This window comes from Schistocerca nitens, chromosome 5 (assembly GCF_023898315.1).
Source record: "Schistocerca nitens isolate TAMUIC-IGC-003100 chromosome 5, iqSchNite1.1, whole genome shotgun sequence".
NCBI lineage: Eukaryota > Metazoa > Arthropoda > Insecta > Orthoptera > Acrididae > Schistocerca > Schistocerca nitens.
The window spans coordinates 192,163,590-192,190,795 of NC_064618.1; the positions used below are offsets into that span (position 1 = coordinate 192,163,590).

Below are 27,206 nucleotides of genomic sequence, written 5' to 3' on the forward strand. Positions count from 1 at the left end.
ACGCATTGTTCACATTAACATTTTTATCGGGTCATTAATCTTCTGACTAACTTGATGCGGACCACCTATAATCCACCTCAAAGTAGAATTTGCCCCCAATACCTATTACTGTTGGATTCCAGTCTCTATCTGTTCCAAGAGGTTAACTCTCTACGACTTCCCTAAGTACCATGGAAGTTACAATTATACGATTTAACACAGAATCTACCAACTTATCACTTCTTCTTATTTATGTTTCTCTCATGTTCCTCTCTTCGCTGATTGTACACAGAAACTCATGATTTTTATCTTATCAGCGCACGTAGTTTTCAACATCATTCCTTAGTATTGCAACTGAGACGTTCCGATTCTCTTCCTTTTCGCAGGCTTCTCTATTTGTTTCCATATAATGCCCCTTTCCAAACGTACAGCGTCAAAAATTTCTTCCTCAAATTAAGGACAACATTTGATACTACTAGACTTGTTTTGGACGTTTTTGTCTATCAAAGTTTGCTCCTTATGTTCTCTTTGCTTCGTCTGTCGTCTGTCATTTTGCTTCCAAAAGAGCAAATTCTTTCACTTCATCTTAAATGTTTCCCCTATTTTGATGTCAAGTTTACTGCTTGTGTCATTTCTGCTACTGTTCGCCGGCCCTTGTGGCCGAGCGGTTCTAGGCGCTTCAGTCTGGAACCGAGCGACCCCTACGGTCACAGTTTCGAATCCTGCCTCGGGCATGGATGTGTGCGATGTACTTAGGTTCGTTAGGTTTAAGTAGTTCTAAGTTCTAGGGGATTGATGAACTCAGATGTTACGTCCCATAGTGCTCAGAGTCACTTGAACCTCTTTCTTTCTGCTGTTCATTACATTCGTGTTTCTTCGATAAATTCTAAAAACATACGGTCTGATCATTAGAATGTTCAACTCAACTCTACTCAATATAGCAATGTCGTCGGCGATTGTTATCACTAACATTGATTCACCTTGAACTCTAGTCCCACTCCTAGCTCTTCCTTTTATTCCTGTTATTGCTTGTTTGATATGTCAAATGAGTAGGAACGGAATAATATATTCCTGTCTCATACACATTGTAATCCGAAAACTTAATTGTCGAGATTCCATTCTTCTCCCCCCACCCCATGCTTCTAGTATATATTGTGTACGAATATCACCCATGTTTCTCTATAGCTTACCCCAATTTTCCTGAGATTTTGAAGCCCTTGCTGAATTTGTCGAAGTCTGTGTCGGCAAATACTTAATTTTTCATATCCCATTCTTCAACCTTCAAGTACTGCCTCTGCAGAGTCTTTTCATTTCCTGGAGACAAAGCGAGAAAATTTTGGCACTTACATTTTCTATTTCATTCTTCTGTGTATTATTCTTGTCAGCAACTTTTATGCATGAGTTCAAGCTCATTGTGCGATAGTTCTTATACCTATCTGCCCATGCTACCTTCGAAATTGTATTCATGATTTTTTCCGGAAGTCTGATGGAGTCACTCCAGGCTCAACTTGAATAGCCGTTTTAGTATCACTGCCTACAAATTATTCCTGAGGTTAAAGGAGTGAGATTTGACGGTAACAGATGTTGCGTCCAACTTGATGTTGAAGCCCAGCGTTTGGACTTTTAGAATGACACAGTTGTTTAGAATGACAGAATGATTTAACATGCAACGTACGTTCACTAGGAATTTATTAATAACAATATTCTGTTTTTACGTGACGTATGGAACTTAATATTTTAAATCTTAGTTTGAGATCAGTATTTTATTAAGAAAGCAGAACTTTTTCGTTATACACGGGTGATTCACGAATATATGCAAATATTTTAATATGTTATTCTACAAGTAAAACTAAAGAAAAATTTCATATAAACATAGCTCCGCAAATGTTTAGTTACGGAGTTACGGCTAATAGAAGATTTTGCCTGAAATTTAGCAACTTAGCCAATATGAAGTCAGCGCAAAACTGTACGAGGTTAAAATAAAGCACAATTTCAATTTATTTTGTTGTTATTGCTGTGATGAATCTAATGAAAGATGTGCCAGACGTGTATCTGCATTAGTTTTCCAGAACATCCAGAGAAGTGAAGATGATTATACAAGTAAATATGTTTTCTTTCCATTAAGATTGTAGAAACGTTTATCTCATAGTTGGCAACCGTTAGTGAGTTGTTCCAGTCCTTTCCTAACATTCATATGAGTTAGATTTCTGTATTTTTCAGTGAAATAACATAATATCAACAGTGTATTTATGTGAAACCTCTCAGGAACTCTTGCAGTTCGTAGATTATTTATGAAATAGGGATGCCTTTGAAATTTACGACAGAGCAATACGCCGATATGGTGTTTATCGGTGGAGACATTTTTGAACATATACTGTGAATGTATTTTGAAAATGTATGTACACTGAACAACTTCCTTAACACTGCGATTTCTTTTTCCTGGTTTAACATGAATTCAAGTGTTCAATGGTATTAATAAAAGCAGATTATCTGATACATTCATGCAGGTTCAGTAAACGTTATTACCATCAGTCGTCCCAAATTAAATTTTCTGCAACTTCTGTTGGAAACTTTGTGCAGTTGTCATAATTTAAAAAATAAATTGGGTCAGGTAGTTAATAAATTAAAAATCTTACGAAATTACGTCTTTGCTTGTCTTGATGTTCTGATAAGCTATTTCAGATACATGTCTGGGACATGTTTTATTAGATTCATCAAATCAATAACAACAAAATAAATGGAAATTGTGCTTTGATTTAACCTCGTACAGTTTTGCCATGGCTTCATACTAGTGAAGTTGCTAAATTTTTTGCAAAATCTTTTATAAGCCGTAACAGTGTAACTAAACATTTGCGTACCTATGTTTATATGAACTTTTTTCTTTAGTTTTACTTGTTGAATAACAAATATTTGCATATCTTCATAAATCACCCTGACGGCCATAAGACAAACAAGAATAACGAAAAATCGTCAACATTAGTTATTACGTTTCGCCCGCGAGTAGCGTGAAACTTAACAAATTCAATATTCCCTGCAACAGCGTTAGCTTTATACTTCAGGTTTTATTTTTTAATCATAAAATTAGAGCCTCTATCTCACAATTACAACGAGGTGACAAAAGTCATGGTTGTTGTTGTTGTGGTCTTCAGTCCTGAGACTGGTTTGATGCAGCTCTCCATGCTACTCTATCCTGTGCAAGCTTCTTCATCTCCCAGTACCTACTGCAACCTACATCCTTCTGAATCTGCTTAGTGTATTGATCTCTTGGTCTCCCTCTACGATTTTTACCCTCCACGCTGCCCTCCAATGCTAAATTTGTGATCCCTTGATGCCTCAAAACATGTCCTACCAACCGATCCCTTCTTCTAGTCAAGTTGTGCCACAAACTTCTCTTCTCTCCAATCCTATTCAATACCTCCTCATTAGTTACGTGATCTACCCACCTTATCTTCAGCATTCTTCTGTAGCACCACATTTCGAAAGCTTCTATTCTCTTCTTGTCCAAACTAGTTATCGTCCATGTCTCACTTCCATACATGGCTACACTCCATACAAATACTTTCAGAAACGACTTCCTGACACCTAAATCTATACTCGATGTTAACAAATTTCTCTTCTTGAGAAACGCTTTCCTTGCCATTGCCAGTCTACATTTTATATCCTCTCTACTTCGACCATCATCGGTTATTTTACTCCCTAAATAGCAAAACTCTTTTACTACTTTAAGTGTCTCATTTCCTAGTCTAATTCCCTCAGCATCACCCGACTTAATTTGACTACATTCCATTATCCTCGTTTTGCTTTTGTTGATGTTCATCTTATATCCTCCTTTCAAGACACTGTCCATTCCGTTCAACTGCTCTTCCAAGTCCTTTGCTGTCTCTGACAGAATTACAATGTCATCGGCGAACCTCAAAGTTTTTACTTCTTCTCCATGAATTTTAATACCTACTCCGAATTTTTCTTTTGTTTCCTTTACTGCTTGCTCAATATACAGATTGAATAACATCGGGGAGAGGCTACAACCCTGTCTCACTCCTTTCCCAACCACTGCTTCCCTTTCATGCCCCTCGACTCTTATAACTGCCATCTGGTTCCTGTACAAATTGTAAATAGCCTTTCGCTCCCTGTATTTTACCCCTGCCACCTTCAGAATTTGAAAGAGAGTATTCCAGTCAACATTGTCAAAAGCTTTCTCAAATAGCTCCTAATATCGTGTTGGACTTACTTTTGACCGGTTTAGTGAAGTAACACGACGTGGCATGGACTCAGTAGGTAATTGGAAGCCCCTTGCAGAAGTACTGATCCATGCTGCTTCTATACACGTTCATACCTGTGGAAGTGTTGGCTGTGCGAATTTTGTGCACGAACTGGTCTCTGGATTATGTGCCATAAACGTTCGATGGGATTCATGTCGGGCGATCTGGATGGTCTAATTATTCGCTCGAATTGTCCATAGTATACTACAAACCAATCACGAGCAGCTATGGCCTGGTGACATGGTGCATTGGCATCCATAAAAATTCCATCGTTGTTTGGGAACATTAAGTCCAAGAATGGCTACAAATTGTCTCCAAGAACATAACCAATTCCAGTCAATGATCGGTTCAGTTGGACCAATGAACCCAGTCGGTTCCAAGTAAACACAGTCGACATCATTATGGAGCTACTACCAGCTTCAACACAGACTTGTTGATGCCTTCGGGCAGTCTCCACCACAATAGAACCCTATGATCAGCTCTTATCAACTGAGGCCGCCACTCATCTGACGAGGCCACGGTATTCCAGTCGTCTAGGATCCAACCAATATGGTCACGACCCCAGGAGAGGCGCTGCAGGCGATGCCGTGCTGTTAGCAGTGGCACTCGTGTCTGCCGTCTGCTGCCATAGCCCATTAACGCCCAATTTGCCGCATTGCCCAACAGATAAGTTCGTCGTGCATATTCATTGATTTCTGCTGCTATTTCAAGCAGGGTTGCTTTTCTGTTAGCACTGACAATTATACGCAAACGCCGCGGCTGTCCGTCGTTAAGTGAAGGTCGTCGGCCACTGCGTTGTCCATGGTGAGAGGTAATGCCTGAAATTCGGTACTCTCGGCACACTCTTGACACTGTGGACCTCGGAATATTGAAATCCCTAACGATTTCTAAAATGGAATGTCCCATGCCTATTGCCCCAGCTACCATTCCATGTTCAAAATCTGTTTAATACCTCGGGCGGCAATATTACTGTAAATCTTTTCACACGATTCACCTGGGTACAAATGATAGCTCCGCTAAAGCAACACACTTTTAAACCTCGAGTACGCGATACTACCGACATCTGTATATGTACGTATCGCCATCCAATGGCTTCTGTCACCTCAGCATGAAGTGCCCTTGACAATACGATCTTCAGATTCTGCGGAATAATGACCTGTTGTATACGGCAAAAACTGTTATGTGATCCACACACAGACATTAGGCTATACTGCGTACATACGCGCAGTAAAAACCAACGATTCTCTTTTGGGTGGGTAAAGTAAGTATCAGAACGAAAAATATGTATATGCTGCAGTACATCCATTCATTTTTTAAATATATTATTTCGTTTTATTTGTACTTTCTCTCTCAGCGTCAGATTTACAAAACATTCCGAGAACTAATGAGAAGTACGTAATTCCATTTCAGCCACAGCGGTGCTGCGCACGTGAGGAGGATGAAACGTAGCATATTGTTCATTTGGCAAACTCTCACGTTTACGCTCCGCGGAAACAAAGAAGCGCGTAATGTCAGTTCGGCCGTGCAGAGCCACTTTGCGTGCCGTTTTTACGATAGCGCAGAGTGGAAAATCGCTGATAACTGCAAACTCGTGAAATGTAAGCTCGGATTTTTTCGTGTGGCAGGACCTCTGGGAGTAGATGCGAGCTCCGACTACTGCATTACATTTTCAGTTTCCAACTGCCAGGATACTTGTGAAAGAACTCACTATATGTGAAGTGCAACTCAAATATTCTCTGTATGTCAGTACTTCGCTGCCAGCCCTAATCATACAAAGGTGAATAAATTCAATTTAACGTTTATGAGTTCTCAAAAAACGTTACCTGTTTCATCACGCGAGACGGCTGAGCGTTGCATGTCTGCCTCTACATTGTCTGTAACTCGTAATACGACGCGTGACATATCGTGATTTTTGTTGCCATATATACATTTATTTTCACGAGTGCTGTGTAGGCTATCTTGTTGTGTGTGTCGTGTGTTGGTTTGGACTAATTTCTCGTTACGCTGAGTTCGATATCAATATGCAGAAAGATAAGGCTATTTTTAGATTTTAACCTAGAAACTGGTTCATTTATTTAACTATGTAGTTGTTTCATTAGGTTTCTAGGTCTTTAATAACACACTAGCTGATTTGTAGGGTGCAGATACTATAATTTAAAACGAGAAGGCAATAAAAATGATATAGTTTAAGGCTCAAAAATTACTGGAGGGATTGGGGGAGTAACTTCCGTCCAGAGTAATACGTGTGTGCCACAAAGATACTACTAATTTTAATTTGAATGTCTGGCATGTATCGCTAAAAAATTTTCGTTTCGCTGGAAGCATATTGAAAATGAAGCCTATATAACGGTGTACAGTTTTCCGTACAGTGCTTAAAGATCTGATATCCAACTGCCAATCGTTTTCCCATGTGCACTCTATCTGCGAAAATGGCAGTTCGTTTTGATTGAGTCCCTATTACTAGCCATATAATCCACGAGAAAGTATATTAACCTACAGTGATTGCAGAAATGTCATTCCGGAAAACATAATTAATGGCCTCCACGAAGTTGATGAACTGACACTGTATATCATTCCGTCTTTCTCTGGGTTAAGAACGTGGATGCGCAGAGTTGCCCTTTGAACCGTGAATTCAAAATCTTTTCTTAAAGAATTTACTGGCGATTCATCAAGAACATTGACACATTTAATCACACTAGGTGAGCATGGAAGTAGTTGCCAAGATGTTACTGCTGGAAAATTACTCTTAACAAATGTGAATTTATTTCTAAAAGCGTTTTCAAAACAGACTTAAAATTATAAGCAGAAAGCACACTCGAAATATCAAGTCACAATTTAACAAATGTGAATTTTATTCCTATAAGACTTTTCAAAACAGACTTAAAATTATAAATAGAAAATCGCAGTCGAAATATCAAGTCACAATTTAACAAATGTGAATTTTATTCCTAAAGCCTTTTCAAAAGAGATTTAAAATGATAAGCAGAAAAGCACACTCTAAATATTATGTTACAGTTTTATTTAGAGGCAAGAACAATATTAACAGTAGGAGCCTTCGGTGAGAAGCTTGCCTGGTCCCTTTCAACACGGCCGTAGTTATGACCGCTCACAACAACCTCTGAAAGAGTAAACTGGTGCAAATTTTTAAAAACTCATAAAAACATGTAAATTATGCACCCCATAAGAGGAATGGAAATGGTACAACCCTCAAATTATTTGCCACCAAAACTGCAATTTTTTAAATTTTTTTAAAGGACTCTTACTGTGGAAGGGTGGCAAGCTTATAACCTAAAATGACTATTTAAATAAAACCCATAAAATGCAGACTTACATAAAATGTACAACATGCTCTACATTACAAATATACCACCTCGCAAGATGATAAGCAAGATAGAAACATATTTCAACAATTCGGCCTTTAAGCAATAAATTAGTTAACACTGAATCCGACAAACGTGACAGAGGCAGCAATTAACGTACGCCAGACCGACCGACAGACAGACAGACAGACACTAACTGCCTAACAAACGCGGACGAGAGACAGACGAACAAGCTGGGGACAAGAGGCTGACCAAGAAAACAAGTAAAATTTAACAAGTAAATGAACAGCATATCTCCAGTCACTTAACTTCTAATAAACTGCGATGTCTGGCGAAGACCTGGCGCAGAACCCCCAAATCGCTCTCCCGAACCGTCCGCTGCCAGCCGCTTCAACGAACTCAGGAAGGCGCGCCGATCTCCCGTCTAGTGGCATCGCAGCTCACAGCGGCCAGACCAATGTCGTGGGTTGACACCTGTTGGCCGCGAAGCCAGTACGCCTCGCTATACAGCGCGGCCACTGGACTCACGTGGTGACCTCACATGCGCCGACGTTCCAGTTGGACAAGTCATCTTGTATCCCAGTGCCAGACCGACCAACCGTTCGATCCAACCGCCAATGCCCATTGCCTGAACAAACTCGAGCATCCTGGCGGCCTAACACATACTAGCAGTCCTGACGACAGACAAGACACTAACTGCCTAGCAAATGCGGACGAGAGACAGACCCAGACTAACTTAGCTGACCAACTGACCAGACTCGCCCAGACTGCCAGACTGCCCTGGCTGACCAACTGCCTCCGACTGACTCAGCTTGACAGACTGACACAGACTCAACAACTGCCAAGTTCACAGCGCCCCTTAAATGCACGTGAATAGGCAACCTATCCCCTTTTCCACCAGAGTGAGGCACCAAAGCTGCGATTGCCACAGCAGCGCCACAGCCAGAAACGGAGAGCGACTGCTTTACACTACGCTCCGTGGCGCGCTGTTCAAAACAGCAAATTTTACTACGGCTCACCCTTAAATGTGTTACCATCGGATTTAATGAAGTTCACCTGGAATTATAATTAATTTGTTTCCGTAGTCTGGGATGCAGGAAGCTGATGTGCAAAGGAAGTCATGACAGCTCCAACGGCCTTTTCTTTTCTTTTCTTTTTTTTTTTTCGTCAGGTTTCGTCGTCGTGGGAGACCGTCATCTAGCAGAGACGACCTCGTAGGGAACAAGAATAAAGATACGGCTATGAGACTCGTGAATACCTGCAAGTTCACAACAACTGTACTCCATTTAGTGCGTTACAGCATGAAAACAAAAATAAGTGTAGAGAAGGTCAGAGTATCGCAGCATCGGGTTTCGGAAAAAATTTCAAAGCTGGGGCTGTGTAGACCTGGGGCTCTGTTTAATACTCATTTTATGAAGCATCCAAACATCAATTGACAGGATAGTAAATCACTCACACACACACACACACACATTATATATATATATATATATATATATATATATATATATATATATATATATATCGCGAAGGAACTTTAAGTAGAATCTGGATAACCAATCGCACAATTATTCTAATAATCATTACAGAAATAATTCAAGTACAGAATGACGTCAGTGGTGCCCTATAACGGACAGTCGGACAACAGTGTAACAATTTACAATGGCTGACGCTTATCCTGAACCTGAAATAATAACTGTAAGACTTACGATGAGCAAGAATGCTTAACCTGATTCTGGCTCAGACTCAGACTACACATTCTGATCTATTACTGTTGTCACCAGACAACTAAAACGCCAGATATAAATAACACCACCAAGTGAGCCACGCTTATGTCTGAATAATTTCGTATGTAACAGCATGCATAACCTTACTCTCAATGCAAAAGTGAGTCACAAGTTGAGTTACACAGAATCAAAAACATAATAAACTCTAAACCCACTGATATAACCAACTGCTTTACTCTCACAGTCAGTCAGTTTCTGCTTACCATATTTAATCACTCCCACAATATTTACAGGATGACGCCCAATATGCTTCAGAGCACACGCTATCGCATGTCCCGTGTGTTACAAATACCAAGTAGTTACTCAGCGCCCTCATAATTCCGTGCAGAAGTTGTTAATGAGAGGCTACTCTCCATTCACTGCACATAACGCGGTGCACCGCTTCAGTCGTAATGAAACCAGGACCGCATCATTGCTTGTGTACTAACTTACGACAAAGCCGTTGCTTCACCTCCATTGCAAATGCTTTCTGTCCCTTTAACCAGGATGTTGTGCACATGACTGCTCCGCCAGCACTGACCATCATATCACTCAGTAACTGTCCCGCCAACCAACTTCTGTAGGACTTTGGCTCTGTGTAGGACTGCCTTCTTCACTTGAACGCAGCAACTGACCAACTAATTCCTGTGACATCAGGTCTAGCCCACCTTTACTGACAACATGGCCACTATGCCATACAGAATCCAGGTGACGTGCCACAATCTTGTCCGCTGCTCCTAATGCGGTGACAGTGTTGTCCGTAGAAAATGTTGCTAATTTGCTGATTACAGTGGCTACAGCTGACTGACCTCAGCCGTCCGTGACTGTCCTCAGGTCGAGTGCGGGACGTGGGGGGGGGGGGGGGGGGGGAGGGGCGGCGGTAGGTGGGGGGACAGAAGAAGGGTCGGGGGATCATGTTTATCATTTGGCCGTGCCGTTCACCCTCTCGTGGTACGAGTGCGACAGTCGAAGAAAGAAACCTCCGTAGTCGTGGAAATCGACTGTGCTGCTCGACATTGCACAGTATTTTAATTGCCATTCAGCAGCGTTACGTGGTTTCTACACCAGAGAACCGGCTCTCTAGTAAGAAGTAGAAGCTAACTAAGCAACACATACTTTGCAAACACATACATTTATAATCGTTGGTTATGGTGCAGGGATGCTAAATCTCCACATACAGCAGTTAGTATGGATGTTGAACGCGCTGCGCTTGGTGCGCTTTTAGGATCCCAGCCACACTTGTAAACAGCGCAGCATCGATCAGAGCGGAGTATTCTTACTGGACAGTCATCCGACAGGAGATGCCGCCTTCAGTGCTGCCAACACAGTCATGTCTAACGGCCAGACGGCGGCAGAGTTGTGTTGCCGTTCGGCCTAGCAGAGGTTTGCGGTGACGACGTTAACATCGAGGGATTAAACTGCGGCCACTGACAATTGGCTCACGGCGTCTGGTGGCCAGAAGGGTCCCAGTTGGAGACCCTGGCCCTCCCCGTGGACCATCAGTGTTAAGTGCAGGACCGTATGGCGTGCGGTTGAGTAGAATGATGCTGGCAGAAGGTGGCTGCACCAGCAGACAATGACTGAGCGACGACGGTTCTCCGGCCCCTGTGGTGATCGCTAGCTCGATAGCGGTCTCTTGACTCGATGCCCTCGACCGCCTAGCTGGTCGCTGTTTATGCAAGCCCAGACAAAATGTTCTGTGTAGGTGCAACAGCTGTCACAGAGCCCCTCCGACGAAACTCTGGCGTGGCATCCCAGACTTCGATAAAGCCCTTGGTTGGAACCAATTGTTGTAAACCGCTGTTTCAGCATAACGCCGCCCACCAGACCTCAGCATGTCGGTGCGACCACCGTTCGGTACCAAGGGCGTTACCGAAGTGTGGGATACCAGTCAGAGTTTTCGACGGATGGATTACGTGACACCTTATCCTCCGTGTAGTTCGTAGCTTCAGTTTCGTGTGGCTGCGTGTTCCTGGAGAGCTAACACATTTGTCTGCCTACTGTATCCTGCTTTTCAAGCCTGCGTCTAGATGTTGACAGCAGTCTGGAGGGTTAGTACTGTTGTTAACTAGATTCTTGGCTACTTTGGTTACTGATATTCACTACAGTTTTTTAAAGGCTTTTGCAATGATTATGAAGTTCATAAAGATTTCTCAGTATGTTGGCATTTTCAAGATTTTTTTTCTTTTTTTCCCATGTTATTCCCGTAAATAGGTTAAAATTGTGATCTCTCAGTGTGTCTGAAGTGGAAGAGAAGTGCGCTTTGTGGGCAATTATTCATGCGGTGGTTAATTTCTTGCAGGCAGCGAATGGTTGCCGTGAATGTTGTTGCGTGAAATGGTACTACGTTGTTCAGTTGATCAGGCTAGCTGTTGACTGGTTTGACACAAACTCCTGTGCCCCATGCCGTGCACGCTGCTAGACGTGCAGCAGGCATCTGTCCGTCTCAACTATGTGCCTACCAGATTTTCGCTGTTCGTCACCTAGTTCAGTATGTAAACGGGATCTTTGTGTGATCCTCAGATGAAGTTGCAGACTCTGGTCTGTATTTGTCGTACAAAACCTCTGTCGGAAGGGCCGTGTTATTTTGTACGAGTTTTTATATCTTGTGTGTCAGTGGAGAAGCGCGATTTTGACATACAGTCGCTTAGGCCGTGGTCCCTCTCCTTGGTTTTAGAGGTCACGCAGTGTTGTTGTTGTGGTCTTCAGTCCAGAGAGTGGTTGGATGCAGCTCTCTCTCCATGCTACTCTATCTTGTGCACAGCTCACAGCCCGCCTGAACGTGACCCCTACCGTGTATTCTAGTATCCGCGATCTGAACAAAGGTTTTTTTGGTAACAGCCATGCACCCCCGTTTTCACCAACAGTGGGCATCTTAGTATTTGAAGGTATTACCTTTGAAGGCTGGCGAACTGGCGAAGTACGTCGATATTATAGTCTCCGATGATATTGGAGACTGCTTAGGAAAGAGTACCATTCTGAGGGCCAGAACCGCTTCAGCGTGGAAACACTGCAATAAATACATACGAAAAGACCACGCACAGAATCGCAGTTTGGGGTTGGGGGGGGGGGGCCTCTTGATGCTCTGTATCTATTTGAGCTGGTTAATCCCGGACCAGGGGCCATTTGTATAGCCATTCGAACATCTGTCTCACTGCTTACTGTAACTATGTTACAGCATATTAAGCAAGGTTTGTACGAGTAGGCAAAAGATTGTAATTGGGCTGAAATTAATGAACAGCTGATGGCACCGTTTGCATTGCACCGTTCGGATTTTACGTGGAAAAAGTCGCCCTCGTTCGGAATTTATGTGCAACGAGAGTCACCCTTAAATAACTCTGGACTGGAGCGAGTCTGATGGTTCAAATTTGGTCCACGGTGTATCGGACCTTGGTCTAAGTTAAGTTTTTACCGTTTGGAAAAACCTTACATCGTTTTAATTTTGCTCGAGAAAAACACCCGTTTCTGTACTTTAAACTTGTACAAATAGGTTAAACTTCGCACTATATATAAAGGGATAAAATGAAAAAGGAATATTTCATCCAATAATCTTCATGTGTTGTCCACAAACAATGGGTGAAAGTCGATATGGATGTAGCATGTAAAATACCTTCTTACGTGGACCGAATGCTCGGAAATGGTTTAAAGTGACTCAGAGGAATAAAAAATACCCTCTTACGATGTGGAAGTTAATCAAGTTTAAAACACACTTTCAAAAACGTAGCTTAATTCCGATTTTCCTTTTTTTTTCGTGCAGCTCTTCTGTGTTTAAGACGTGTGCGAATCACTTCAAATTTTGTAGGTGGGTAAACAAATACATGTAATTAATAGTCGTCCTTTTGTTTTTATGTTGCCACGGTAGAAGCAACGTCTGTCGAAAGACATTAAAAGACCTATAGCGAATCAGTCGACGTTTAACAACAATCTACGTCGGTTACCATACTATGGTGGTCTAATGTCAATATTACGGTAGAGTTAAAGTTGGATACCAGGTGAATATATTCGGGGCAGAGTTGGGGATGTAAGAAAAAGGAACTAGCTTTTCGACTTATCTGGCGGCTTCAAAGACATTTAAATAAAATCATCTTGACATATTCGCTCTTTTTTACTGATTAATCCTACTTCCCCAGTGTGAGCCCTGCTAGCCGCATTTTATGGGCTGAAGTCCCTGATTATGTGCCCAAAATCCAGAAGATTCGCCGGCCACAGTAGAAATTCATAATATCGCAGGGATGAAGAACATGCATGTAATAGCTAAAAAAAATGTCTGGGCCATGAAATATTACATTATGTGAGACAAGTATATCAAGATTTTTTATTTAAATGTCTTTGAAGCTACAGGTTAAGTCGAAAAGCTATTTCCCCTCAATTACATCCCTAACTCTGTCCAGAACATACTCGCCTTTTTTTTATGTAATAGGAGCATTTTTCATTCTGTTTAAAGTAGCGTGCCCGACATTCACAGGTTCTAGTGCCGCAATGATTAATGGCTCCGATGCGTTCGACCCCACAGGGCATTCTATGTAAAAGCAATTTACAGCGGATGTGAATGTTGTGGGGGGAACTACACGTAATTAAAAAGGGACTAATTAAGTTTTCGTCGGTGATCTTAAAGTTCTGCGGGATAAACACTGCCTCGATGTTTCTCGGATGTCCACTGTCAACTGATACGTTCTACAGAGCAGGGAACGTAGATCGGAAATTACGTCTTTCCGCTTCGTCTTCCGCTACTCTGCGCTACACAACAGGATATTACAACCTGTGAAAAGACGACAATACGTCTTTGTCAGTAAGCACCTGTAATCATTGTGTGGGAGCTTTACTAGGGAAGCACTCTAATATGATGAAGTGTCTGGTCCATTTATACCACCCTTTTGCTCATCAATATAATCGTACACCTAATTATAAGGTTAAACAAGAAGCTAGCAGGAAATTACCACCCCTAATTCAATTCCTTCTTCATATTTACGAGGAGATCTATGGTCAACAAGTCACTTAATTAATGTTTGCCGGTAAAGTCCCTCAAAATAAACTCATCTGCGACACAGCAGGGACTCCTGCAATATTATACGAGAAGTAGAGAGAACCAAGCTGATACCACGCAGTGAGAACGTGAGTCTGTAAATACGAATAATAGAGAATACTGTGGCATAACATATTCCTGAATTAGTGCAGTTTTTTCTGAGACATTATATACTGTAGGTTTCTAAGTTTAGGTTCTCGCGCATAAAAACACACTAAGAACAGTCCTGTCAATATTTGCCAACACGACTGCTGAAAATTTTATGATTAGTTTCTCACATGTACTGTAATTTTCTGTTAAGGAGCTACTTTTCTGCCTCTTTGACGCTTCAGTTTTGATGACATTCTGTAGCTTAAAGAATGAATTTTCAATCTTTAGCCGAGTGTGCGCTGATCTGAAACTTCATGGCAGTTAAATCTTTGTGACGGACCGTAACACGAAACTCCTTTCCAGGTCCATCACATGATTGTAATCTAATGACGGACAGTCACTGAGTAAAACAGAAGTAATTTCTGGCGTTGCGCAAAGTAGTGTTATAGGCCGTGTGTTGTTCCTTATCTGTATAAACGATTTAGGAGATAATCAGAGCAGCCGCCTCAGGTTGTTTGCAGATGATGCTGTCGTTTATCGCCTAGTAAAGTCACCAGAACACCAAAACAAAATGCAAAACGATTTAGAAAAAATATATGTATGGTTCGAAAATTGGCAGTTGACACTAAATAACGAAAAGTGCGAGGTCATCCACATGAGAGCTTAAGGGCATTAATTAAACTTCGGTTACACGATAAATTAGGCAAATCTAAAGGCCAATATCGAACTAAATACCTAGGAAGTACAATTACAACTTACATTGGAAAGAACACGTAGACAATGTTGTAGGTAAGGCGAACCAGAGGCTGCGCTTTATTGGCAGAACACTTAGAAGGTGCAGCATATCTACTAAAGAGACTACCCACACTACGCTTGTCCGTCTTCTTTTGGAGTATTGCTGCGCGGTGTGGGATCCTTACTACTGTATATAGGATTAACGGAGTACACCGAGAAAGGTCAATGAAGAGCAGCACGTTTTGTGTTATCGAGAAATAGGTTAGAGAGTGTCGTCGACATGATAGAGGATTTGGGACGGACATCACTAGAACAAAGGGGATTTTTCTTGCGGCGAAATCTTCTCACGAAATTTCAATCATCAGCTATCTCCTCCGAATGCGAAAATATTTTGTTGACGCCGACCTACATATGAAGAAACGATCACCATAATACAGTAATGAAAATCAGAAATCGATCGGAATGATCGGTTTTTCTGCACGCTGTTCGAGATTCGAATAATAGAGAATTCATTATGTAGGGCCTATTTCAATACACCTAGTCTAATAGAACTTTCTTCTTTTTCTGTTAAAAAAAGTCTCTTGCTGCTTTGTAACATAGTCGTGGAGAATCACCTGAGAATACTATCTCATGTTGAACCACAGACATTTTTTATGATAATTGTAGTTTTTAGGTTGTTTTTACGGCTATCTACGTGTACTAGTTAGTTTTTTTCACAAGGAACACTAGCCCTACTTGAGAAGTCCTTCTATTCTGCATTCGAACATGACGTAGTCGTACGTTCATTTGTGCAGTTACATGCAAATGGATAGTTAACAATTTTCTAGTTTATGAACACTGCATGTAACATACGCTGTACGATTTAGTTACGGAAAACGTAAGCGCTCAGAGTGACAACTGTTATGACACTGAACACGAATACGGAAGAAATGAGACTGAAATCTCCATCTGGTCATAGTGTGTAAGTTTCTCTCAAAATAATTTCATGTTAATGATGGAGCTGTATCAATGACTGAGCAACGGCTGATATCCTACCCGTCATCGTGCAGCTGAACAAACCTGCAAGGAATTCGTGATAGACATGGTTTGAAACTCTAACCTCAGTATTTGTAGGATTCAAAACTCAGTTGCAAGTATCACATATTAGGAAGAGTATTCCCATATTTACTCATTTCTTGCTCGGTAACATTAAATTTAATTCAACTTATGGCAAATCTTAATTTTGGTTAATATTTTATTTCTATTAGTTACTTAAAACACAAATTATCATGAAGGATGAAAGAATGACTTGAAAGATTTTTTGTCAAACACTGACACAACGAAAATTATAGGGTGCCAGGGATCAATGTCATATTGACTAAAATAAAATACACTCAATGTAAAGCAAATGAAAGCATATCTGTTGAATAGTTACAAATTTCGTACGGACTGTTGATGTGATGTGGAGATGTGTTCACGGCTGCTGTCGCAGTTGCTGCAATGCAGCCTCTGACACGTTTAGTAGAATCTTAAATCGAGAGCAAAAGCAAGGTGGCACAGTAGTTGTTCGGGTGGACGACGGTTCAAATCCACGCCCGACTATCCAGAGTAAGGTTTCCCTTGACTTTCCTAAACCGATTGAAGTAAATGTCGGGTTGCCTCCTTTAGAAGGAAGAGAAATATTGATTCCATGTGAGTCTAAATGGCTCTCAGATATTATGGGGGAGACACCGCTTGTTTTTCTGTCTCCTTGAAATCTCTTCCTCCAGCTATTAAATCTTAAAGGGTCACGTTGTATCTTCCTGCTACCTCTGTGTTGACTTTTGACAGGCGCATGGTAATGACGAAGATGCTTCAAAACATAACATATTGTAGAAAATTTTTTGAGATGGCTAAGAAGTGAGAATTTGACCTCTCCAGTGGAACTATCCCCACATAATATCTGTCTCCTCTTCTGACCGTGACCTAGATGTTTACCGGTGGTGTTCCCCTGTTCTTATCCCTAGACGGTGGGTGAGAGGCGCCTCCTGGTGTCTGTCAAGCTATTTACGAATGCCTGCTGCGTCCTTTACATGCGCCAGGAATTTCCATCTGCACCCCACAAGAAACTAAACCGGGTTTCCTCTAAGTTACGCCATTTGTGCCGGCCCCGTGCTTTTCCGTCCGCTGAGGATACATAAAATCTTTTCAGAGTTCACATGCGCTCAGTTGCGGAGAGTTTTGTGGAATATCTTGGTGGAGCTATTATAATAACGTGACAGACAACATTATAAGTATCCGACTACTACAAGAGTAGTTGTAGTCGTATTTTAGTTTCGAGTGCTAATATTCAATACAATGATAACACCCGTATTATTTGGTGGAGGTTGACATAGGATAAACTTTTTGTTGTTGACTTTTAACGGAGTAATCTCAGTTTTCAATACTAGCAGCAATATATTTGAAGTTAATCACTTGTTGATGTTTTAATCATTTCCCTTTCTTACCTAATTGAATGATGGTACGTAAATGACTCACACGTATAGTTAATCGGACGTTATACATGCCTTTTATCCACTGCAAACTTACTTTGTCTTAGAAAGCGTTCCACATAGCTATTTTCACAATGATAAACTAAACTCTTTGCAAACGGAATAATTTTCAAGATTTTAACGGATCGACTTAGCAATGCTAGTTTGCGATAGTGACCTGCTACGTTAGTGTCGCACTCAAGTACTAAAGTTACTATGAATGATGTTCCGTATACTGCTTTTATGAAGCTCTCCACGTTAATCTATCCTGTGCAAGCCCCTTCATCTCTTCACAGAAACTGCTCCCTATATCCCCCATACACTTCTTCAGTTACCAAATTGATGGTTCCTTGATGCCTCATCACGTGTCCTATAAATTTCTTCCTTCTTTTAGTCAAGTTGCGCAATAAATTTCCGTTTTACTCTGTTAGAGTCAGCAGGGCCTTATTAGCTACTCGATCTACCCACCCAATCTTCAGTATCCTTTTCTACCACAGTGTTTCAAATGCTTAAACTTCTCACTAGTTACCCAATCCACTAATAAACGTTAGCAGTATTCTGTAGCACCAATATTCAAAAGGATCTCTTCTCTGTTTGTCTAAACTGCGATCGTCCACGTTTCACTTCCATTCAAGGCTACACACCAGACAAATACTTTCAGTAAAGACTGCCTGAAATGTTATTTTATATTGGATTGTAGCAAATTCCTTCTTTTCAGAAATGCTTCTCTTGCTATTTTCCGTCTGCATTTTATATCCTCCCTGCTTCGACCATCATCGGTTATTTTGTTGCCCAAATAGCAAAACTGGTCTACTACCTCTGTCGGAATCACGTGATCTCATTCGATTGCATTCCTTACCGTTGTTGTATTTCTGTTGATAGCCCATTTAGGAACTCTTTTCAAGACAATATCCATGCGGTTCAACTGTGCTTCCAAGTACTTTGCTCTCTTTGACAATTTTACAGTTTCACCCGCAAACTTCAAATTTTTATTTCTTCGCCTTGAATTTCAATTCTGCCCTTCTAGTAGTACACAGCCAATTCCCTTCCCCAAACTTTGACACACAGAGTTTGTTGACTCCTGTGTCCTCAATGTTGACGGGATGTTAAATCCTAATATCCATTTTTCGTTTGAAAACGACTTTCGTAGCATTCCTTCAAAGAGTCGTTTCCTAGGCATCACGTGTTGCATTATGGCACCTAGGAGAAGCCCTGCAGCTTCGATGTCAAGTTTTGATTACAGCTGGCGAGGGCTGTATTTTTTGTTTTGTCTAGTAAACTTACTTTTGGAATCTGTATTTCTGGTTTATGGTTCATCGTTATTTTATGTTGACACTGTTCCGTACATAACGTCTTTTTAGTAACGCTAACAGTGACTTATAATATTTCTGATATGCTGTTTGAGAAATATTGTATAACTTTTGAGCTCTAATATATCTAATTATTCTGAAAGTAATACTCTTGTTATGTATGTATGTCTGGAATGTTAACCAAAAGAATTGTCTACATTACGGTGAACATCTTGAACAGGTGAAATCAAAGTTTGCGCTCAGAATTTATGTCATGATTTCGTACCAGTAATATTAATCAGATATGACGTATCTTCTGCGTATCTAGTAGTTACTGATTTATCGACTGAGCGATACAGAAGTAGATGTAATATACAGTCTTCTGATAATACTTGGAATCAATGTGTTTTACACTCCTTGATTAGGACGCAAATATAAAATCCTAAGATTTATACTTTGCCTTTTAAATTCCATAATCGCATCGTGTTTTGCAACTTTCCCTCGTGCCTAAATTACCTGTCATGCATAGGACGTTCCGAAAGCTGTCTGTATTAAAATGTTTTCTCAGTTCCATAACAGTTTATGACTACAGCATTAGTGTCAAATGATAACGAAGCGTCCATTACTTTGCCATATTGTTACACAGTAACACATGTTTCTACAAAGCAGACACTACAGAGTTTCTAGCATCGTTATATTTCACCATTAAGACAACCCAAAAAAACTTTAACATTACAAAATTACAAGACATGTGCCACAATTCTGCCACATTAACGATATTTACTGTCTCATCCTGAGATCTACAACATTTAAATTTTCGCAGGGAAGTCTTGATCGCAAAACATTCACAAGAGAAAATACGTTAAGCTGCCCACTTAGTGAGTGAGATAAGTATTGCAGAACATCGTTTTATCATTTATCATGCACAACGTGTCGCTGGACGATTATACCATGGCTGGGCGATAGCATCATGGCGTATTGCGGAATGATCGACATTTCAAATATTAACAGTTCCGGATGTTGAGAACAGGATCTACTACGTTTGAAAGACCGAGAACTCCTGTGGGGTTACAGTCTGTGAATAAAATTAAAAGAAAATTATTTATGTTTACTATCACTTCCACTTGCGTATCTACGCAGCAATGTTTAACAATAAGAAGAGCGTATACTCATCAGTAGTATGCTTTTCGATGTTTACAAACTATATTCACGGCACTGTCGTTTGGTTTACCGGAATTTACTTCTGTTTTCTGCTGTTCGCCAACGGTTACAGACTAGTATGAGGGGCAACTGATTGCATTTCTTAAGCCTTATTTTGCACAGAAATTAGGTAAAAAATACTACTTACTTAACCTTTCTTCATTCACAGTTCCGCCACAACGGCCAGAGATCTTCGACGAGCGCGGCGTGAAACTGGGAGCTGTGGCTGGACCGTACGAGGAGGGAGGCAACGCGCGGCTCACGTGCATCGTGTCTGGAGGTCAGTATCCTGTCACGGCCTGCGCGCATTCCAGCCACCGTAAACTGTCCTTTCATTTCTGTTACATTTACGTCTACCAGTAACCTACAAATAAGAACTGCCGACCGGCGCTATTTCTTACCTAGGGACATGAACCGTGAATTTACTTTCAAAACTTTTTCTTAAGAATTTTCTTTATTTACTAGCAATTCATCAAGAACATTAACACATTTAATCACACTATGTCAGCGTGGAAGCAGTTGCCAGTGTGCCAGTGATGAAAATAAATCAAATTTCTTTCAACAAATGGAAATTTTATTCCTAAAAGCTTTTTTTTTCTTTTTTTTTTTTTTAGGGGAAGCCCCCTCTAAATATCAAGTTACAATTTATTCAGAGGCCGAAACTACAATGTTTTTTTTTTAATGTATGAGCTTTCGGGCTGAGAACCTTGCCGCTCCCTTTTGACACGGCCATAGTGACAACCGCTCACAACAACTTCTGAAAGACTACACTGGTGCAAATCCGCAACACACCAGATTACTTTAAACTAAAAATTTTAACAACTCACTCAAGCACATCAACTATGCACCCTGTAGGAGGGATGGAAATGATACAAAACACTAAAATTAAAAGACTAACTTGCCACCGAAGGTGCAACTTGATTAAAAAAACTCTTACGGTGGAAGGGTGGCAACTTTATATACTACAATGACCATTTAAATAAAAGCCCATGAAATGCAGTCTCACATCAAATATACAAGGTTAGCCAAACATGCTCTACATTACACAATACCGCCTGTCAAGATGATAGGCAAGATAAAAACATATTTCAGGAATTCGGCCGTTACACTTCAAGCAATAAATTCGTTAACACTGAATCCGACAAACATGACAGAGGAAGCTATTAACGTACGGCAGACCGACAGACAGACAGACACTAACTGCCTAACAAATACGGACGGGAGACGGACGAGCAAGCTGGGGACGAGAGACTGACCAAGAAAACAAGTAGGATTAACAAGTAAATGAAACAACATATCACGAATCACTTAACTTCTAACAAACTGGCGCAGCACCCCCAAAACCGCTCTCCCGAACCATCCGCTGCCAGCCGCTTCAACGGACGCAGGAAGGCGCGCCGATCTCCCGTCTCACGGCGTCGCAGCTCGCACCGGCCAGACCGATGTCGTGCGTTGAGTCCTGTTGCTCTCGTGTCGGCCGCGAAGCCACTACCCCTCGCTAATACGACGCGGCCCACTGGACTCACGTGGCGACCTCACATGCGCCGACGCCCAGGCGGACAAGTCATCTGGTGCCTCAGAGCGCGACTGACCAACCGATCGATCCTACCGCCAATGAAAACTGCCTGAACAAACTCGATCAGACTAGCGGCCTAACACATACTAGCACTCCGGACGACAGACAGACACTGACTGCCCCACACTGACCCGGGTGACCAACTGACCGACTGGCGAGCTTTTAGCGCCCCTTAAATGCACGTGAACAGGCAACCTTTCCCCTTTTCCACCAGAGGGAGACACCAAAGCTGCGATTGCCACAGCGGCCCAACCGCCAGAAACGGAAGGCGACTGCTTCACACAACGCGCTGCGGGGCGCTCTTCAAAACAGCAATTTTTTGCCACGGCTCAGGACACATTTTTACACATGAATTTTGAATGATACGCTGGTAGCAAGGCATTTTCTATCCACTAATAGATGATAGCAGCTGGTATCACAGTTCTCCTGCCGATCGCTGGAGGAACGGGTGTCAACATTAGTGAAATTGAGAAGGGAAATGTTTGTTATCCACCTTTTCCTGTTTCTGCTTCATCTCTGAGTGTGTCTTTAACAGCAACTTAGGCTTCCTGCATAATCAGTGCATGAGCTGTATCATGTGAAAGAAATAATTTCAGATCAGTAATAAAATTTACGAGCTTAAGTATGCTGGAGTAGCTGTGACTCAGCAACTTCTTTTAATCAGTACAACGAAAGACCAGTCCAAACTTGCTAATTTTACTCTTTTTATTCACTCGATAACTTGTTTCGTGCCGAAACCAATCATCGAGTGAATAAAAAGAGTGAAATTTGCAACTTTGGACTGGTTTGTACCGAGTGTTAAAATGTTTAAAATTTCATCTTTTATATTTGCAGCTCTTCCCTTTTTTCTGTGTTTGACGTTAAAATTATGTGGTTTGGATTAATCCTTTTACGAATAAACATTTATTTCCCAAATTAAGGTCTCTGTTTGATAATAGTCGAATTCTCGTGGTCAGGAATGCCCTTTTGGCTACTGCTAGAGTGCTTTCGATACTCTCTTTGCACCTTCCATTATGGGTTATTTGGCAGCCTAGGTAGCAAATGCCTTAATTTCATCTCCTTCCTGACCATCAATCCTGATGTTAGCTTTCTCGCTGTTCAGATTTCTGACATTTCTCAGTACTTTCGCCTTTCTTCAGCGTACTCTCAGTTCAGATTCTGTACTCACTAGACTGTTCATTCACTTCAGTAGATCCTGTAATTGTTCTTTACCTGGACCGGAAGTTCCAGTACAAAGAAGCCACTACCATGGACACAGAGATCTCATTTTTCGAAGGAAGGTTATACCCAAATAACAACTAAAGCAGTCGTAAGCATTAACTGCCACTCACTGCACCAAGTTTCGACAAGAGGTCACTGGGTTTGTGAAACAAGATTTTGCTAGGATTCGTAATTCAACGGAATAAGTTGGAAAGGGTATGATTCCTTGACAATAACTTCCAAAATCAAGCATTATCTTTCAAGACATCAAGTAGAATTTTGTTTTGCTGTCTAGCAATGAGACACGATTCTTCCTTTACTAGGAGGAGCGACGTTCAACTACTCTTTCGTACTGTAATATTCGGAATGAATCTTGAAATGTAAAGCCCTGATCGACAGGTTGAATTTAGCAAAACAGCAGCACAACAACAACGGGAGATCCCTGACGACCGTATCAGAACGAAATGCAATGTTTATCAGTTTATTTGTTCCTCTTACAGAAACCATGAAAAGTTCTTTGCAATTTCAAACGTTTCGTTTACGGTTTCATTGGAGCTGTATGCCATTAAAAGAAGGAATTTCCAACATTCGTTTATTACAGCAAGTTTCACTATTGATTACAATCGGGAGATGACGAGCCGGCCACAATTTAACACTATATCTGCGTGAACGCTTATTCGAGTATCTCAGTAAGGAATCGTGTGGTAAAAAAGTAGAGAATGACGGAGCCTGATTGTTACTACTGCATTAGTGGTTACAAAGAAATGGGGGACCGTTAACATGCAGCCAACTCTGAGGTAGATAATCTGGGAAATATTTCGCCATAGGGATGGAACGATAGTGAAGAAGCATCCCTTCTCCATGTTAGGTAAATTACTAGAGCATTCATCACACGATCTGTAGCATACTACAGTGCAAATTATGGGTTCCTCAGCCGCGAATAATTACTGTTCTATTAAGAAATACCAAATTCTGCCACTCACCACGTGGTCCCAGGATTCAGGAACAAAGCAACAAGCTCATGCCTCACGGAAATTGACGGTTCTAAAGATATTCACGTCACCTGAGAAATACTGAATCGAATATAGGACTCGCGAAACAGACGGATGAAAAACAGGTGAAGTTACTTAACACGGTTGTCAAGTCTCTCCAAGTGCACGAGACCTAACGGACAAAAACCTTCAATAAGGACAGAAGCTGAAGTAATGAATTAAAATTTGTGCCAAGGTCGAAACCTGAACCCATGTCCCTGCTTACAATGCAGACGTACTATCCATTACATTACCTTGGCATTGCTGCTGACTCACCTGCATGGACCACCATAATCTAGTACCTTCCCTAACGCAAACTTTAATTCCTGTTTCAGTCCATCTTGATTATCTCCATCTTTTATCGTCTAGCTTTCTGCGTAAGGACAAAATCCTATGTGTCTATCAAGCGTAGTTGATATATTGGTCTGATGGCATTACATTTTTCCTGGAGGCATACTGAGTCTCACCGTAAGGGAGCGCTCCGTATCAGGGCAGTCCATGCAGCTGTGTTAACCACAGTGCCAACGTGGTGCAGTGGATACGACGTCTGCTTACTAAGCAGGTAACCTGGTTTCAAGTCCTATATGTCTCCAGAGCAGTATGTCTCCAGGAAATATTTAATCCCATCAGGTTATGTCCAAATGCTTGGGTGCTGAGTCCAGCACAGCTAAACGGACATTGAATGAATTTCACACGCAAAAGCATAAATAAAGAATGGGGTAGGAACAGAGGAGAGAAAGAAAGCGCTGATGCTTTCAAGTTTACTGGATTCCTGATTTACCTCACGCATGGCAACCTAGTCTAAATCTGTGTCCACTATGAAGACATGGTTACACATCGACGTCAGGAATACAATTCCTCTACTGAAGGCAGCCTCTCTCCCTCGTTCAAAGTGGAAAAGTGACTTTGTGGGGGAGGAAAGGTGGTTATCATGTGCTGGTCAAAGAGGCCGCGCAAAATTAACGCTTGAAATACCTGTTCGAAAGTAGCCCGAATGCAGCTTGATGTCTCATGGTTCATCAAAATTCAGGCAGGGGGACCTCTTTGCGTCACCAAGCATGAGGAGACGCAAGGCTTCAAAGGTTGGAGCTGCTACCTGGGAGAATAAGGAAACGAGTTTCTTTGCCTCCTACAGAGCACTGAAACGAACAAGCCATGTTCTCAAGCTAACAGATCTACGCAGGATGAGAACCCCATTGTGGCTACTTGAGACAGACTGCAGTCTTCAAAAAAATGAAACAGAAATACCTTTCAAATACCAGTGTGATTTTAAGTGTAGAAAACTGTGGGTCAAAAATGATAAAGATACCGTTGCAGAATAAAATATTACAAAATATGAAAGGAGTATGAAATAATTTTAAGTCTTTCATCTAGTCTTCCTGCGTTTTGATTCAAATTTCTATAAATGTGAAGATCTAAAGAGGTGAAGTTCGAAAAAGAAAAGAAGATAAAGGAAATATGTAGGAACATATAACATAAAAAAATGAAAAGATAGAGGAAAATTGGAGAAAATAGAAGGAACATGTAGACCGTATTGACGGAGAAAGATTACCCGTGAAGGCGCTCAATTGTAGATGCACGGTAAAAGGAAATGTAGGAAGACCCTGCAAGTGATGGAATACCGTAACAGAAAATCTGCGTAGTATATGAAGGAAGAAGAGGGAGACGATTTCTAGAGATGTGAGGTCTTGATGTACAATGGTATTGGGAAATAGAACCAAATTAGAGTTGGCGAAAACTGAAGTGAGACAGCATTATTGGCAGTCAGTGATCATTAAGAATTTACATACAATTGCAGAAATAAAGGTACCAGAGAGGCAAATCTGACTTTGCGTTTGATAGTGGAAACAAGACTAAAGAAAATTCAAGATACATTCATAGAAGTGGTTTAGGTGAGAAAAGCGTTTACAATGTAAAACGGTGCAATATGTCCATAATTCTGAAAAAAGTGGGGTAAGCAGTAGGGAGAAACAATATGTACAAGAGTCAACAGGAAATAATGAGAGTGGAAATTCAAGAACTAAGTACTCAGATTAAATAGGGTGTAAGGCAGGGATGTAATCTTTCGACACTTCCGTTCAGTCTGTACATCGAAGAAGCAATGATGGATGTAAAACAAACGATCAGGAGAGGAACTACACTGCTGGCCACCGTAAATGCAACACCAAGAAAGACAAGAGGTAGCAAAACAAGATTTATTTTGTAGATAACATGTTATCAAGTATCAAATGATTACATTTACAGACGTCTGTGACATGTGGTTCCTGCCAGAATCAGTAGCCAGAGTAGCCGCCATTGTTGGAGATCACCGCTGCCACACGTCTCGGCATTGAGTCAAAGAGACGTTGGATGTGTTCCTGGGGTACAACAGCCCAAGCAGCTTCCACACGTTGCCAAAGATCATCTGGTGTGGCAGCTGGGGATGTAATCTGGGTCACTCGTTGAGCAACCATGGACCATATGTTTTCTATCGGCGAAAGATCCGCAGAGCGAGCCGGCCAGGGAAGCAATTCAATCTGGTTATTGACGAAGAACCTTTGGACAATGCGTGCCACGTGTGGTCGCGCATTATCCTGTTGAAATATGGCTGTGGCCGAGCCCTGAAGGTAAGGAAGGACAACTGGCTCCAGCACCTCGGATATATAGCGCCGGCTATTTAGAGTACCGGCAATGCGTACTAGAGGCGTGCGAGAGTAATATCCAATACCGCCCCATACCATAATACCCGGTGCAAGACCAGTGTGGCGGTGCATAATGCAGCTGTCCAGCATCCTCTCTCCACAGTGTCTCCACACTCGAATCCGACCATTGTGGTGCTGCAGAAAGAAGCGTGCATCGTCAGTAAAGACAACGTCATTCCATTCTGCCGTCCACATCCGTCTGTCATCACACCATTGGCGACGGAGACGTCTGTGGTTCTGCGTCAATGGTAGACGAAGCAATGGACGTCTTGCGGACAGACCACTCTGCTGTAAACGGAGTCGAATGGTACGCGCAGACACTGGATGATGCGTTACAGACGCAATGTTCTGTGCTATGGTTCGGGATGTCACTGAGCGATCCGTCACTGCCATGCGCACAATTTGCCTATCAGCACGTGCAGTGGTGCACTGAGGTGAATGTGATCGACCACGTCGGTCCGTCGTACCCTCCTGCATCCAACGGTCACATATCCGCATTACAGTTGTTTGGTTTCGTCCAACACGACTAGCGATTTCTCTGTATGATAATCCACAATCTCGGTAAGCC

The 27,206-nt window shown here is 41.6% G+C and overlaps 1 protein-coding gene across 1 annotated transcript in view; it reads left to right on the top strand.

The window, feature by feature from the left end:
• The first annotated feature begins 11,159 nt into the window (after nt 1-11,159).
• LOC126260338 (nephrin-like) overlaps nt 11,160-27,206 on the top strand; it is a 226,713-nt gene continuing 210,666 nt past the window's right edge. The window contains exons 1-2 of the mRNA XM_049957663.1: nt 11,160-11,214; nt 20,320-20,430. Coding sequence (XP_049813620.1) covers nt 11,160-11,214; nt 20,320-20,430 — 166 coding nt within the window. The remainder of the gene's footprint in view (nt 11,215-20,319; nt 20,431-27,206) is intronic.